The sequence below is a fragment of the Candoia aspera genome, chromosome 4, assembly GCF_035149785.1.
Source record: "Candoia aspera isolate rCanAsp1 chromosome 4, rCanAsp1.hap2, whole genome shotgun sequence".
Lineage (NCBI taxonomy): Eukaryota > Metazoa > Chordata > Lepidosauria > Squamata > Boidae > Candoia > Candoia aspera.
In genome coordinates, this window is record NC_086156.1 from 63,702,289 (window position 1) to 63,720,069 (window position 17,781).

The 17,781-nt window shown below is 38.3% G+C and overlaps 1 protein-coding gene across 1 annotated transcript in view; it reads left to right on the forward strand.

Annotated features, from left to right (window-relative positions):
* Positions 1-17,781, forward strand: part of SLC9A3 (solute carrier family 9 member A3) — a 111,831-nt gene that overhangs the window by 64,588 nt on the left and 29,462 nt on the right. The window contains exons 9-12 of the mRNA XM_063304282.1: positions 4,253-4,323; positions 10,704-10,833; positions 14,127-14,242; positions 14,958-15,087. Of these exons, the coding sequence (XP_063160352.1) occupies positions 4,253-4,323; positions 10,704-10,833; positions 14,127-14,242; positions 14,958-15,087 (447 nt within the window). The remainder of the gene's footprint in view (positions 1-4,252; positions 4,324-10,703; positions 10,834-14,126; positions 14,243-14,957; positions 15,088-17,781) is intronic.

Sequence of the window (17,781 nt, forward strand, 5' to 3'; positions counted from 1 at the left end):
GATAGAGTGGAACTGGGTCATTTTTCAAAAGCTTCCTGACAATAAAAATGGCATTGGACTTCACCTTGCAGCATGCTAAACCCCCGTAATTGGCCTAATTTAAAAGCAGTAGTGCAGAGAACCTAATCAACATGAAAAGAGGTGTCCATAAGTACACTTAAGCCTGAAGATATTACGTTGGTATCCCCCCAAATAAAATGTAAACATTTATAAAGTTTTAAAAATACTTGGGAAAAATAATTTATAATACTTTCTTAACAGTTCGAGACATTGCTTGTAAAAAGGCCAGCTGCGCCCTGTATTTTGCATAAAATATGTGCATACACACGAACATTGCAATGCAACCTGCAAATTGCATCTTCTAGCAAGTTGTTACTGTTGAAAAACCTAAGCAAAACCAGACTAAACTTTTGGATGGGAAACTATCAGAAAATCTCAGAAGTCAAAAAAATGTCACATACTGTTGTTAAGGTTAAGGTTCTGGGCTAGAAACCAGGAGTCTGTGAATTCTAGTCCCACCTTAGGCATGAAAGCTGGCTGGGTGACCTTGAGCCAGTCCCTCTCTCTCAGCCCAACTCGGTGCAATGTAGACTAGCCTCCTCGTGGTGCACCCCAGGCAATGTGACTTATCACAGCTAAATAGTCTACACATCTGGCTGCTGGACCTCACAAGGATTTCCTAGCAAGAAAAAGCAGCATGAACTTATGCCATACAATTAAAAAAAAAACTGTTGTTAAGAAAACATCATGGATGTGTGTCTGTGATCAGCAGCAGTTAAACTGGATTTGAGGGAGTGTTTATATTCAGGATACATTGCAGTGATAAAATGGAGTACGTAGTTACCAGAATATATACTGTATAACTGATGTCACAGTTTCCCTGATTGCATCAGTCTGAGCTGATAAAAAGTGCTCAGGCCACATTGCATCTAATGACAGTAATGGATTCAGCTAGACATATAAACTATCAGTAACATATTTCATATTGTCAGGGCCAATCTTGAATTACAGGTAGTCCTCAAGTTACAACCAGAAGGGACTTATGACCGGTACTCGAAGTTCTGGCCATTGAAGTGCCCCCACAGTCACGTGAGCAAAATTCAGGTGCCTAGCAACCAGCTCGCACTTATGACCAGTTGCAGTGTCCTGCTGTCACATGGTCATCATTTGTGACCTTCCCTACCAGCTTCCCCCAACCAAAGACAATGGGAAGCCAGCAAGGAAGGTCACAAGTCGCTGGGATAAGTCTCCCTCACCCGGTCTTCCTTTGCTTGAACACCCCGTGCCCTCCTTCTCCCCTTCTCTTGCACACACCCAACACTGTCTTTTCCCAGCCTCCCTTTGCTTGCACTCACGTATGCACCCTGTACCCTCTTTCCACAGCCTCCTTGCAATCGCACACATGCATACACACACCCCGCACCCCCTTTCCCTGGCCTCCCTGTGTCCTCATTCCTTGGCCTTTCTGAGCTCACATTGCACCAAGCACCCCCTCCCCGACTTGTGCGCAGCCTGAATGAAGCCTCCCAGGGCTTCCCCCACCCCTCTGTGGCAACCTTGCACTACTTACTTGGGACTCCTGCCACTTCGCATCTTGGATTACAATGACAACTGGGAATGCTTTACAACCACATTGCTTAGTGACAGCAATCCCAGTCCCAATTGTAGTTGTAACTTGAGAACTACCTGTAATTGTCTGTCATCCAATCCATTGCTGTGTTTAGACACCTATTCACAAGATCATTTACATTACCTGAATTAAATGAAAAGGAAAAATAAAGCTGGATGTCTTTTTTATTTATCCATACATTCATGCATACAAAAATATTTATACCTTCTACTTCACAGCACTCAGGCTTACAATAAATAAAACACTAAAGAAAATTACAAATAATACCACAGTTTAAAAACAAACTGGAAGCAGCCCTGTCACCATTAGCACCCAGACATCCTGCAAAATTAAATTCTTCTCTTCTTCTCATGAAGAGAAGAAAATTAGGTACCCTGTGTACCACTGAAGACAAACCAGAGATTGGGGGCAGCCATTGTGAAGGAGCATCACAATTCCATGTTCTCTTCACCTTGCATGGGGTGGGGATGCACAGCATCTCCTTCTTAAAAAAATAAAGTATATATGAAGGTTGAAATTTCCCAAAATAGACACTCTGAATTAGACCCAGAAGCAAATCAATACCACAGCAGTAGCATTAGTTTAACACTGCTAAATATGCTACCACAAAAAGTGGGCTTCTGCATTTTAGCCCAATTTTCACTTCTGAGTCATCTTCAGAGGCATTGAGTGTGATGCAGTAGATAAACTGTGAGGAGATCAGGGCATGAGTCACTGTCATCAGGCCTCCCTGTCCAAAAAGCTTCACTTGATGCAGCAGCTGAAGCTAAAGAAATGTCCTTTTGGCCATGACCTTTACCTGCTGCTCTAGCAGGCACCACAAGTCCAAGAAGTCCCTCAAATCACAGACCTGCTCCTTTAGGAGGAGTGTGTAACTACATCTGGAGCCAGTGTTGGAACTAGAATTTAGCTGCATTGCTTACCAACAAATAGTACATTCATCTTGCAGGGATTTCATATCAGCTTGTTTTGACCCATCTGGGCTCTCTCAGTCTCCAGGCACTGAGTTAGGACTTCAGCAGCATCCCCAGTATTGCCTGGCATGGTAATGTATAGATAGAATGGGGGAGAGACATAATCCTTCTGGTATGCTACCTGGTTATGACCATTCCTCCCACCCTGCACATCAGCTAGAACCAGCCGCTCAGAAAGGAATGGAGCAAATGCCACTACAGGATACCATAGCTACTGAGAGGTCTAGTAGGATCAGAAGGGACACACAGGTCCTAATATCTACCAAGGCAACCAGAGTCTGAATCCAGATTGGAAAGAGTTCATAAAATCCATTTCTTCTATGATTCTCTCTAGCTGAAGCCCTACCAACTTCCCCAAAAGTAGTTTGGGGTTCAGGTGGTTGGTTATTATTGATGTATATCTTGTCTTTGGTTTAGGAGCTCAAAGTGGCATACCTAGTGCTATCACTTCCCATTTTCCCCATTACAACACCACAATCCTGTGAGATAGGTTGAACTGAGAGTAAGCTACCCAGTGGTGAACGTTGTGGCTAAGGGTGGACTAGAATCTGAGTTCTGTAGTGCAGTTCAAAATACCTTAAGTTTTATATCATACTGATTCTCTGTCAGGTAGTCATTACAGGTAGTCCTTGCTTAGCAACCACAATTGGGACTGGCAACTCCATTGCTAAGTGGAAAATCACATGACTGTAATGGGCTTATAGTGTCACTTCCCATTCGGTTGTTAAGCAAATCAACATGATCGTTAAGTGAGACATCACATGACCGCACCTTGCAATTTTACTTCTGCGTTCTCCATTAACTCGGCTTGTCAGAAGCCAGTTGTGAAGAACATGAATGGTGATCACGTGACTGCAGGATGCTGCAGTGGTTATAAATGCAAGGATTGGTTACAAAGCTGTTTTTTTACACCATTGTAACTTTGAACGGCCACTAAATGAGGCAGTCAGTAAGCAAAGACTACCTATGTACATTTTATTTCCTTTACACAAAAGTTGTCACATATAATGCATCTTCAGCCTCAGGGCTGCTGTACTGTCAACACCTAGTGTATGGTTACAAAGATGAACTATATATATTGGCAGAGTGCTTGTGTAAAAGACTATAAACTACATACAAAAGGAAAAATAATAATTTCATTTTGCATGAAATAAGGCCTGAGCCTGAAAGAATACAAATTCCTGCCCTGCTATTACTAGAAATTCCATTACCTAAAAACAGTTACATTAAAATTCTAGATTTAGCTAATTACTGCTCCAAGGTGGTAGAATAAAGTAAGTTCAAAATAAACTGGGAAGGTTCTTCTATAAATAAATGGCCACTTGGTCTTTATTAATAGCACTGCATCTAAAATAGTAATCATAGTAGTGTTTTTACTGGATATACCATAACAGGTGAAACAGTCTTCTTTTTCACAAACCATTGACCATAATAGTGCCTGAATATTTAGTCTTCCATATTGAGTCACATAATGGTCCAGAGATTGGCTCTTTTAAAACTGGAAATTTGGGTTAGATCGTGAGCTACTGAGACAAAATATTCCAATTATTCTGAGGATAATTGATTTCTTCATGGCTTTATCTGCATTTAAAGTGTTTTACATTACTTTCTCTAATTATCCAATGAAGTTATATTCTTTATTTCACAGGCCTTTGATCATGTACTTTCAGCTATTGAAGATATATCTGGTCAGATAGGACACAATTATATGAGAGACAAGTAAGTTGATTCAGAATGGAATGGAATAAATGAATACAAAAAGGTTACTCAGTAGCAAGATACGTTATTGAAGTATGGCTGCCCAATACTTAAATTTATTGAGAATGAGAAATATTTATTTGCTGGATAGTAACTCTTTTTAGTAGATTTTAGTGTTATTAGGCTCAGTTAAGAGATAGTTGAACTTGGTTCATCTTGAAAACTAAGTAGGATTGCACCTGGCTAGTACTTGATGGGAGATCATCAGAAAATACTAAAGCTGTGAATGTAAACAGTCAGTTTTTCAAGTTTTGGTCTCCCAATCCTGTACTGATGGCAAAGTTTCTCTTTTCCAGTGCTGCATCAGATTATTTCTTGCTGCTGTCAGCAGATATCAATAAATTTTGATACCTTTCATTTATGTTCTCTGGGATCATACCTAATAAAAATATTTGTGGTTTAAATTAAATTAAATTAAATTAAATTATTAATTCAGTGGTACATCTAAACATTAATTCATGATACATCTGTAAAATATTTTGTCCCAATTTTCTCTCAAGAGTGTAGGTTGGTGTAAATTTTATTGATTTTTCCATACATCTTGCCATTTGATCCTTTGTTGTTATTACTTGGAAATATTGCATACTTTTTATCATACAGTTTTTTTATTTGTTCTGTCCCCATATCGTATTTAAGTACCAATTTGTAAATACGTCCTGATAAATAATCTTAATTTTGTGTAAGTATTTAAAATTCTGTGATCTCTTTCAGGGTCCCTCCTTCTTTGAGATTGCTTTTTATTTTTCCAGTTATTTGCAAATACATTAACAATGGTAGATTTCCAGATGTATCATGCTGGCATATGTTTTTTCTTACTGTCTTTGAATTAAAAAGCATTTGATGGAGACTCTAGTGGTAAAATTGTTGGACTTATCCTTGCTTTTAAGGAATTCCTAATTTTTAATAGATTTGTACAATATTTGAGGGACCGCCTCTCCCTGAGGGTATCTGATCATCCGACTGGGTTAGATAGGGTGGGTGCACTCCAGGTCTCCTCCCTTAAATATTGCCACCTGATGGGACCTCGGAGGCACACCTTCTCAGTGGCCATACCAGCCCTTTGGAACAGCCTCCCACCTGAGATCAGAGGGATCAGTACCCTTTTAGCCTTCTGGAGGGCTATGAAGACCTGGCTCTTCCCCAAGCATTGGCCTAGGATGAGGGTTGAGCTGTGAGGATGTTTGGTCTGGCACCTGGGGGGAAGAGTACTTTTGTTTTTAACCATGTTCTTATGGATTGTTGTGAGCTGCCATTGTATGAGATAGGTGGCCATATAAGTCCTGCAAATAAAATAAAATAAAATTAAATTAAATTAAAAAATCCTTTTAGATTCTTGTCTTCTTTTGTTTCCTTATACCATAAATATCTGTGCAGCCCATTGGCTAAGCCTGCTCCCTCTATAGTTGCTTCTATATGTGCAGCAACTGTACATTCTGTTATCCATGATAGGCAGCTTGCTCTATAATATAATCTGAGATTGGGGAAAGATTATTTATTTATTTATTTATTTTCCAAATTTCTATCGCCGCCCATCTCCCCCAAAAGGGGACTCTGGGCGGTTAATCCACCACCCTTGCAAAATGTTGAAGTTTACTCTTGTTTTTTTCCATTCCATAGAAATCTATTGATTATTCTTTGCCAAACCTGCAATTTTTTATCTGGGATTTGAACTGGTGCCATTTGAAATAAGTTTATACTGGATAGTACATTCATTTTTATTGTCACCATGAATCCTAGCCAGGAAAGTTTTAAGCTTCTCCACCTTTCAAGGCCTTGCTTTATTTCCTCCTATAGTTTAATGTAATTGTTTTGAAATATATCGTTCTTGCATTCTGTCAAAAAAAGTCCTAAATATTTCATTGGATCTTTTGTTAACTCACAGCCAGTCTCTTTTTTCAAAAAATTTTCTTCCTCAAAAGTTAAGTGTGTTGCTTTTATCTTTGTTTTCTTCTCATTAATTTTGTATCCAGAAAAGCAACGAAAATCTTTGATTACTTTCATCAACTGCCATATGGAACTTTGTGGTTGCATGATGGTTAATCACCCGCATAACATTTCATCTTGTATTCCTCTCCTTGAATTTTGATCCCAATTATCTGTTTATTTTTTTTGGATCTTGCTGGCCAAAACTTTCAGAGCAAATAATAAAGGGTAGAGCGGACACCCTTGCCTTCTGTCTCTGCTGAAAAGCTTACAAAGAGTGTTCCATTCACTGTAATCTTTGCTGACTGCTGTTGATATATGCTGTCTACCCATGTTTTGAATTCTTCCCCAGGATTCATTTTGTCTAAGATGTCTAATAAACATGTCCATTCCAAATTGTCAAAGTTTTTTTCAATGTCTAGAAATATTACAGTTCCCTTCTTTTTCATAATATTGATGAATTTTTGTCATGGCTCCAGTCCTGAGCCCAACAAATCAGCACTCTTGACACAGACCATTTAGGAATATGAAAGAGTCTTTATTAGGCAAGTGACTCAAAGCACATCAAAGATTTGAGTAACGTAGTGATTCACAAGTGACAGTATAAGTACATTCGTCCCCCCTCCCACCAAAGCCTCTGGCGCCTCTCTTCCTTCCCCATCTCGCACCTCTCTGTGCAAATTTCCTGACAGCGCAATCTACTGAATTAACATGTCTGAGTGTTGGTGAATTCACAAAGATTAGTCTGCCTCGTTTCACACGTCTGCCCTTTCCTGTTGCCAATTTCCATCAATGGGTTGATGGGTGCTTCTCTTTCGGCGCCATGCTGGGGTGGCCTGGCAGCAGGCACTTTATGGCAGGATGGCACCATGCGGTCTGCTGCGTTTCGTGCGCCTGCCCCTTCCTGCTGTTGATTTCTGTCAGTGGGCTGATGGATGCTTTTGTTTTGGTGCTGCGCTATGGCAGCCTGGCGGCAGGCCCTTTATGGCAGGATGGTACCCTGTGGGGGGACATCCTGACAATTCTAGTGCATTTATAATAAATTTCATTTTCCTTTTTAGAACGTAACCTGTCCAATATGTATGTGTGATTTCACTCATACATTCAACTAGTATAGTATCTTGTCATTGGCATTTAGTAAAGATACTGGTCTATATGATTGAGGTTTCTTTGGATCATTCTCTTCTTTGTGTATTAACATTAATTACACCTCTTCCCATTTTTTTGTTATTTGAATTTCATTCATTATCTTCAATAGTGGTTCTGCTAGTCTGTGGTTTATCGACACACTGGTTCCTGCCTGATTCCTCCCCCTGTCATACTCAGGGTCAAATCAGTTTGCTGTGAATGTTTTATTACAAAGGCACTTTAAGCAGTTTACATCTCATAGACACCCATGGGATCACCAATCTCAGAACTCATAGCAGAGATTGTAATGCAGCATCTAGAAAGGATAGTACTCCCATGTATCCAACCCAAAGTATGGATCCAGTATGTAGATGACACCTCTGTCATAATAAAAAAGGAACAACTGGAGGAAACACATGAAACCATCAACACCATCTTCAATGGAATAAAATTCACAAGGGAAGAAGAAAACAACACACAACCTTCTTGGACATCCTCATCAGTAGAGGAAATGATGGCAAGCTAGAAACACAAGTCTAGCTTGTGTTTCTAGCTTGCCAGAAACACAAGCTACACTGGAAATCTACCCACACTAACCAAGTGCTTTATTACCAAAGCAACAACCCAACCTTCTACAAGAGGAGCTGTGAAAGAACATTATTCAGATGAGCACTGATGCACTGCAGCAACCCAGAACACCAGAAAAAGGAAACAGATCATCTATAAAGCATCTTCCAGCAAAATGGATACCTACTCAACTTTATCAAAAAGTGCCTGACCACTCAACCCACTACAACACAACCAACAAGAGCTATGAAAAGGATAACATTGCCATTCATCAGAAACATCTCAGAAACTACCAACAGAGTGTTACAACCGCATGGCATCACCACAGCACACAAACCAACCAAAACCCTTCAAAACATCTTAAGTAACCCAAAAGACCCAGTAGCCCAAGAAGAAAAAACAGGAGTTATCTACAACATACAGTATAAGGACTGTAGCAGCCACTATATAGGACAGAGGCAGAAGACTAGCAGAGCGCATCCACAAACACCAAGTAGCAGTCAGAAGACACAATGAGAACTCCTTAATGTCACAACACATGGACGGACTCAACCATACTTTCAACTGGGAAACTGTGAGCATCCTAAACCAAGCCAAATCCAAAAACGCTAGAGAATTCCTAGAAGCTTGGCACTCAGACAAAGACAATGGGCTCAAAGACAAAGACCATTTTCAGAAGTGGTTTGCCATTGCTGCCTTCCTAGGGCTGAGAGTGATTGGCCCAAAGTCACCCAGCTGGCTTTGGGCCTAAGGTGGGAATAGAATTCGTGATGTCCCAGTTTCTAGCCTGGTGCCTTGACTACTTTAAAGTACTACAAACTGGCTGTCTCTTATTTCATTATTTTGACATATCCTGGAAATCAAGGATTTGTTAAAGATTTCTAATTAATATTGGCTGTGTAATTTGAAATACTGGATTTGTAATTTGCCTGGAGGGATGATCCATTCTTTTCTCTATAGAGCAAATAACCCAGTTTCCTTTTCTTCATGAAATCTCACACAGTGCTGAGTTCAACAGGTCTAATGAACTGTAAACAAAGTCAATCAATTACAAGAAAACTTAAAAGTCCATAAAAAGGAGGGAAGAATAGATGAAAGCAGGAGTTGGTGTCTAGATGATCAGCAAGACTTTTTAAAAGTATTGGTCCTTCTGCAACAAGTTAGATGGAGGTTAGGTTTCTGTTCCATAAAGGAGCCCAAGGGAACACTAAGGTCAGAAAGATGACTACTCTATCACCATTTTCCTCCAGAGAATTCTTCTCTTTGTTTTTTCTTCTATTCAGTTGTCATACGATTTTATGACAAGCCTGATCTGAGGGGTTGGTTTCATGTTGTGTGACTGCATAAAAAATCCCCCATGTTTCCTTTTAGTTGTTGGTATCATATAGCAGAATAAAAGATTTGAGAGTCTCTTTGATTCTGAAAAGTATGGTAAGCCTTTGACTGCTTCCTCTATCAGTTTCTCAGTTTCTCTAAATTCTTTCAAAGTCTTCCATATCTCTATTTATTAAATAATATTTAATGACTGCATTAAATACCAGGTCTCAAAGTTATATGCAGGACACAAAATAGTTATTTCAAATTTGAATTGTATATCCACAAAATGTTGAATGAAGAAACAATCTAGCTACAAGGTAAGTCTGTGTACAGAATATCATCTTGAAAAAAGTCATCTGAATGATAATAGTCTCTTAATTCCAAGTTTGTAAAACTATCTTCAAGTTTGTATTGTGGATTCTACTGTTTAATTTTGTTTGTGAAGATTTCTTTGTAAAATGCATTTCAGGAATTTTGGACTCTGCAAAAATGTTTTGGATGTACTGCTTTTTCTTTTCCTTATAAATGTGACTGTGCTTGCTTATATGTGGAACTTAAAACAATGAAGTCATTAATTTTGCTTTATTTCATACCTCTACAACTTTATCTATTATAGCATAAGTATTTGCCTGAAAAATCTATCCTGTTTATTATACAAAAAATGAGATGTAATATTATATTATAATATTGCTTTAGGTAGCCTTTGTATATTGAAGAGCAAGATGATTATGACAATCAGAATCTTGTTCTTTTCACAAGCTATTGAAGGACATTTATAAACTATTGTCAGGGTCTGCTTTTTAGATTACTGGACAGGTAGGTCTGTTGTATCTATAGCTCTGTTCAATCAGAAACAGAGCTAAAACTGAATGCCACAATATGCTATCAAACCATAAGGCAAATTTTGCCACTGAATGCCACAATATGCTATCAAACCGTAAGGCAAATTTTGCCACTGAATGCCACAATATGCTATCAAACCGTAAGGCAAATTTTGCCACTGAAATCACTGTCATTTGAAAAAGATTTCATAACATGATACAGTAATCATTTATATGGATTTTTAAATTATTTGTATTTTATACTTCTCCTTTCAACCTAGCCCTGCTCAATTTGAGAATATAGACCACAGTTCATACACATCTGATCCTTGGCATGAAAAATGGTTTTTTACCACATTACAATTTACAAACCACTGTCAGTATAGATGAAAACTCTCTTAAATATTGTATTCCCAACTAAATATTATTTTTAAAAGTTTCATTGAATGTTCTAGGGCTGTTTTAAAGATAATATGTTGACTGGGATGTCATTGGGATGAAATACAAATCCTGCTAATGCAAGGAAAATTTTCAACATGTCCTTTTAATATATGACTATTGTATGTTATCTGTTTAAATCATCAGATGGTCCAATTTTGACAGACAGATCCTCAGCAAAGTGCTTATGAGAAGATCTGCTCAGAAAACTAGAGATCAGATTCTTAAAGTTTTCCGTGAGCTCAACATGAAGGATGCTATTAGTTATGTGGCTGAGGTAATTTTATAATTACAAAGATGCTACTTTTTTCCTCCACCCCCCAAATATGAAATTGATACTGGATGTGAAACTCCTAGCCAGGGACGTATGCAGAAGGTTAAGAAAGTCAAGATAGTAGGTGTTCAAGCTCTCAACTTTTTAATGTGGATTGTGTGCAAATAAAAAGGGGCAGGGCTTCAAACCGTTCCACCCACCATCTTGACTTTTTTTTATACTGCCTCTCCACAAACATCCCTGCTTCTAGCATTTTTCATTCCACTAATTTCAGTGGAAAATCTAAGTATATGAAAACACACTCTTTATTGTCTAAATTTGTTTACATTTGGATGATTATGTCTATGAATTTGTAATAAATCCTTATTACAGTTTGAAATAAGTAGCCCAAAGAATACCTAAAGGAATCATACAATGGGAAGGATTATGGAGATTGTTTAGTCCAAAGGGAGACAGCCTGAGTCCCTCGGGTCTCCTGCAGCACCAGAAACACTTGAGTATGGCTCCAAAAAACTCTAAAAGTTATTGTAATCTCTAATTTTTAATATTGGAAGCGTAAACACATTTTTATGGAGAGTAATATTAACTGGTATGTGATTCAATTTAAATTTAAATTAAAATTAAATTATTTTTTTGTCCTGATCCCAATCACTACTTTTTAGAATGTGGCCCCTGCCATACTGCAAGAAGGCAAATGTAATCCTTGCCTGAAAAAAAATTGTGCATCCTTGACTTAATCCATTAATCTCCTACTTTTGAGATTTTTCTGGTATATTTGGAATTTTGACAGATGGTTATTTCATTAAGCTATTCTATGTGAGTTGAGATTAAATTTCTGACTGCCGGACCTGCAGATGCAAAACGTCACTGTGACTAATTTAATTAGTTGCCTAGTCCACCTCCTTTTCCCTAATTTATTGCTTGGATTTCCCTTCTTAGATTTGTGTATGTGTTTAAAATTTTATTGTAATTTGTAAAGAAGGAATAGAAAGAAACAAATTCAAAAACTATAATACACAACAGATTAATTAGATACGAAATTGTAATACCAAAAGAAACAAACAGAAAACAAAAATATAAAATAACAAAACAGAAGAAACTCTTGGAGATTAACATACTAAATTGTTATATCACCTAAATATATCACATATTCATTTAATCATTTAATAACAATATATCAAATTGTGCATCAACATTTATTGTAGAATGTTGAGCAAAATATTGATTATTGTAAAATATCATGAAATTATGCCAAAGAGAACATGTGTCATTTTTTAAGAAGTAGAAAAATTATCATTTTCAAAAATTGATAAATTACATATTTCTTGAATCTAGTCTCTGATATCAGAGATAATAGTACATTTGCAATCTCTCAGTATAAATGTCTACTAATTCTGCATGACTGTGAAAGTGAGCAAGAGAAGAAGTGGGTAATTTAAGAAGTGGCTGATACTTGGAGGATACTTTTTTCTCTTCATTGGCTCATTCTCACTTTCATTTCCGTTTTACTCTCAAAGTCTCTGTTGCCAAAGGAACATAAATTAACATCTCACTAGTAGACTGCTTTTGTATCAGCTTGTTTAAATACTCTTTTTACAGTGCATATGATCAGATATAATTTGGGTCTTCTAAGACCAACAGGAAAATGCACAGCTGGACTCACAGCTCCTGCTGAATGGGCAGGTAACAACTCTGGCTAGGAAGACCTTCAAACAGATTCATGCCAGTGACCCCTTTCCTGGAGCAGGAGTCCATTATCATGGTCACTCATGCCTTGGTCACCTAACACTTGAGCTACTGCAACACAGTCTATGTGGTTGTCCTTGAAGACCACTCATAAGCTACAGGTAGTCCAAAATGCAGTGATACAGTAATCCTTGACTTATGACCACAATTGGGACCAGAACCTCCATTGCTAAGTGAGGCAGTCACTAAATGAGTCACACCCAATTTTATGACCTTTTTGCCATAGTTGTTAAGTGAATCATGTGGTTGTTAAGCGAATCCAGCTTTTCCCATTGACTATGCTTGTCAGAAGCTGGCTGAGAAGGTTGCAAATGATGATCATGTGACCCCAGGACACTGAAATGGTCATAAGTATGAGGACCGGTTGCAAGTCACTTTTTTCAGCACCGTCATAACTTCGAATGGTTGCTAAACAAATGTTTGTAAGTCAAGGACTACCTGTACAAGCAGTTATGGGCCGTGTAAGACTTTAGCTATATGAGCTGCTCTGGTTATAGCTTCCAGATATAATTCAAGATGCTGATTTTCACCTGTAAAGCCCTTCATGTTATACAGCCTGCCTATATTAGCAACCGCCTCTTATTTCTGCCTGCCCCCTCCATAAGATTTGACAAAGTGGGCATGCTTTGTGTCCCATCCATTAAACAATGTTATCTAATGGGACCTAGGTAGCACTTCTCTGTTGAAGCACCTGCCCTTTGGAATGGCATTCCTCTGGAAGTTCAGACTGCCCAAACCTGCAAGTTTTTGGATGATCTTTAAAAACTTAGCTTTTCCCCCAAGCTCTGGGATAGGTTGATGGTGTATTGGCATGCTAATTTAGAGACTTGAGATGCATTGACAACACATCATCAAGGCAAGAAATCTCAATTATCTCAAATGGCTAAGTGACAATGAATGAAAAAAAATTGAAATCCTTTTTATATTTTCTTCAGTTAGAACCCGAATCATAACAAGTACAGTATGATTGTGACGGTTGTAGAGCATATAATAGCAGAGTAGTTTCCAGAGTTGGATGAGTCTAGAGAAACTGTCATGAGCACTGATGGCGAGCAGGAGGGGGCCCCTATCCAGCGGGGAAAACGCATGCGTAGTACTGAGGAATTAAGCAGCCATTCAAAGAGACACAGATCAGACCCACCTTAACTTTTGAGGTTTATCTGTCTGGGTTTTTCCCACGCTTCTTCAGTTTGTTAGGATTTTCTGTCTTATGTAGCAGTAATAAACACTAGAGACCTATTCCTCGTCTCAGCATGGTTCCTGACTGTTAGGACATCAATCCTAACAAACTGAAGAAGTGTGGGAAAAACCCAGACAGATAAACCCCAAAAGTCAAGGCGGGTCTGATCTGTGTCTCTTTAAATGGCTGCTTAACTCCTCAGTACTACGCATGCGTTTTCCCCCCTGGATAGGGGCCCCCTCCTGCTCACCACCAGTGCTCATGACAGAAACAGGGTATAAAACTATTGCCCTTTTTGTAGCTTGAGATACATGTTACCATATTTAAAAGTGACTGAAGATTGCATATATGGGATTTTTTTATTGAACAGGGAGAGCGAAGAGGTTCATTGGCATTCATTCGTTCTCCAAGTATTGAACACACAGCCAGTGTGGACTTCAGCATTATCAACCAAATGAACAGAGAGACTTCTGTCACCCAACTGCTGTAAGTGGAGTAAAGGTTTGACCCCTGGGTTTATAAATACATTTTTAATGTCAAGTCAGGGGAAGAAACATACAATTTGGGACACACAGCAGTTAATCTCTGTAAGACAAATTGGTTTTAATGGGAGAGATTAAAACAAATTTAAAAAACCCACTCATTTCAAAGTCCTTGATTTTGCAAGATCATGCCAGTTAGGTGTACCATCCCAGTCAACCCAGATTGTACTATTATATTTACAGTATGTCTCACATTTTCCCATGGACTTAAACTAGCTTAAGTTATTTCTAAATAGTGAAAGTTCACTTTCCTTAGGTGATTACAGGAGACATGTATCACAGTCCTGTGCCTAATTTCCTGACTGTTGTCAGTGGAGTCTACTTACAGTTTGTTCACAGTTACAGCATATGTTTGCATTACTTTAGTTTGCACTCTGTAATATTAAAAACTCAAAATTCTCCCTGTCCTTTTAGTGGACATATATCTAGACTGGCAAGGAAAATAAATCAAGTGATCTCTTGTTTTTTTCCAGTATCCTAGTTTTCTGTTATGAAGATATTTTCTGACAGGGATTTGTTTCCGTTTTTATAAGAATCATGATGTAAAGTTTATTCTTGGTTTATAAAAATGCTTGTTTGTTTTAGGATTGTTGATTTTTTTAACTTGCTTGTTAAATCCAATAGAACAAAACAATTGTTAAATGTTTATTTTACTTTAGGAAAGAAACTGCCAGTTCTGTCTGCCTTGATATGCAAGCACTGGAACAGAGAAGGAAAAGTATTCGAGATTCAGAGGATATGTTTACCCATCATACTTTACAGCAGTATTTGTATAAGCCCAGGCAAGAGGTAAGAAGCTACAGTTGAAGAAATCTTAACAGTAGGCCCCCACCCTACCAGTATTTCGAAGGGCCCTTAAAGATCTCGCTTTTCACCCAGGCCTTTGGCGAGGATGACTGACACTCCTTTCTTCCTCTTTTGTTCCTCTCCTGGTTTGTTTTCTTTGACATTGTTATTCTTTTGTATTGTGCTGTTTTTGTGTTTTTCTGTTGTTCTTTGTTTTTAAATATTTTTAGCAATTGTAAACTACCCAGAGTTCCTGGGAGTTGGGTAGCATAATTTAATAAACAATTTAATAAATTATTACTATTAATAAAAAATATAATATTTTAATAAATTAATAAATTATTATTATTATTCAGAAAGAAACTGAACACCCTAGCCAAGAAAATAACAAATTCTTCATAATTTTTCTATCCGCCTGCATTTTCCTACTTTTTATACCCATTCCAGCCCTCCTTGGTGATGGTCTTTTCCTTCCTGCCTTTTTTCTGCCTACTGATATTGGGTTGATTGAGAATTATCCTCTTGATTTAGGAAGAGTCTTCCACTCAAAGTTGTGAAATTAAAGTTAAAGATGCTTTTTCACTTTTCTTGTGACAGCAGATGTCACAAGATGAAATCTATTACATAACTTTTTTTTCAAATTATTATTTTACTTCTGCTCTTAATTCTCCCCATGATTTGAAATTTGCTTTCAATAATCAAAGTTTTTTAAGTCCTCTAAATTTGTGAAATTTATAATTTATTGCAAAAATATGCATTTTCCCTAGTTTCAGACAAGACATAAAGTGTAGAACATGGGTACACAAGTAGCATGCAGTAGCCCCTCTGACTCTTCCCCACATCTCCAAACTTTCCTCCCACTGCCTTTCAACCCCTATTTCCTGGCTTCCCCCACTTCTCCAACCTTCTCTACCAATCTGCATCTTCTCCCCACATGAAAAAAAGATGCTGCAATTCTTCCCACATGAACCTTCCCACTTTTCTACCTTTTCCCACATATTGCTTCATTAGCCTCTTCCTCTTCCTCATACTACATTGCCTATCTGCAGCTTCCTGCCACTTCTTCTTTTCACCTATTCCAATCTTGGTTTTTCTCCTCAGCTATTTTCCTGCAAGCTTCCTTTTACACCCATCATGTTATTTTCCTCTGTATCCCTCTTTCCTTGCTGCTTTCCACCCACCCAGCTTCCTTCCTTTCACATCTCTGTTCTTCTCTCTCTATGGCACCACATTTCTTTTCATCAAGTCTTTTTTTTGTCTCCCTCTCTTTCCCCCATGCCTCCTACACCCCTACCCTTTTTGTTATTTTTGATTTCCTCCTGCTGATTTTCCTCAGCAAAGCTCACCTTTTTTTCTTTCCTCAGCACTGAGTCTCAGTGCTACAGCTCCATCTATTGATGAGCAAATACAGGTAGTCCTCATTTAGCAACTGCCTCATACAGCAATCGTTTGCAGTTACAGCCGTGATGAAAAAGTAAGTTTGCAACTAATCCTTGCATTTACGACCTTCACAGATCTGTAAAGCAAAGGAAAGCTGAAGTAAGGTCATAAGCACAGCCATGGTTTTACTTAGTGACCACTTTGCTTAATGACCAAGTTGCTGGTCCCAAATGTGGTTACTAAACGAGGACTATTTTTGTAACTGATGGTTACAGACAGGGTATAAGTGGAAGCTTGCGGGAAAAATGCTGAAGAGAAAAACCAAGATTGGAATGGGTGAAAAGTGGGAATTTTGCTATAAAGGTAATTATTTATGACTGGATGAAGATCTATCTTTGTGTTGGATACATAGTTTAAACACTTAAAAACAATATAAAAATAACAAATAAAAAGTGACGTTTCCAATTTTGGACCTTCATTTTGCATACAAGCTGGCAAGTTGGGGAAAATTGGATTTGTTTAGCCTGTTTTGGATGCAGTTAGTCTTTCATGTGAAAAAGCAGATTCATAGTGTGGAAGTGCTCCATGATTGTCAGCTGTCACTGGATTTTCAGGTGGCATCTGTGGTGAGGAATGCCGTTGTACAACATCTAGTATGCAGCTGCATCCTCTCCTGACTTGATCAGATTTTGTTTTGCCACAGTGGGTTGTTATCTACAAGTTCTGAAATTTGGAAACAGTGAACATGGAAATGAGGTGAAATGAGGTAGTTTTTTGAATAAGCCAAGGCAAAAAAACTTTTTATAGTTAAGAACATGTGAAAGGGTTTAGGTTCAGAGTTCTGCTGCTAGGAACCTCCTTTTCCTCCTTCTTAGAGACAACAGCAAATGAACCTCTTGAAACCAGCTGGTGCACAGCACCTTCCCAGGTCTTGTCTGAAGTTCCATATTTGAGGATGTTCTATTTTTTATAGTATCCTTCTATTCTATTCTTGTCAGCACTGGGTCATTCAAGGAGACCAGGATCCTTTAACTGTTTAATGAAGCAAAATGACCAGGACAGAAGTAAAGCTGCGAATGGAGAAACCCCCTAAAACATACATTTAAAACTACATTCCCTTAATTGCTTTCCTTTCCCACTGCAAAGATGGAGAACCCAGGGGCAATGGTTAATTGCACCTGGGTGCTCTAACCTTACACATCAAAGGGAAGGAAGGATAGAGGAGAGACTACAAGCAATGAAGGGGCAAGGGATAAGAAGAGAGCAGATGGGAGCAACCCCATTCACAACTGAGAGACTGAGAAGCCACCATCACAC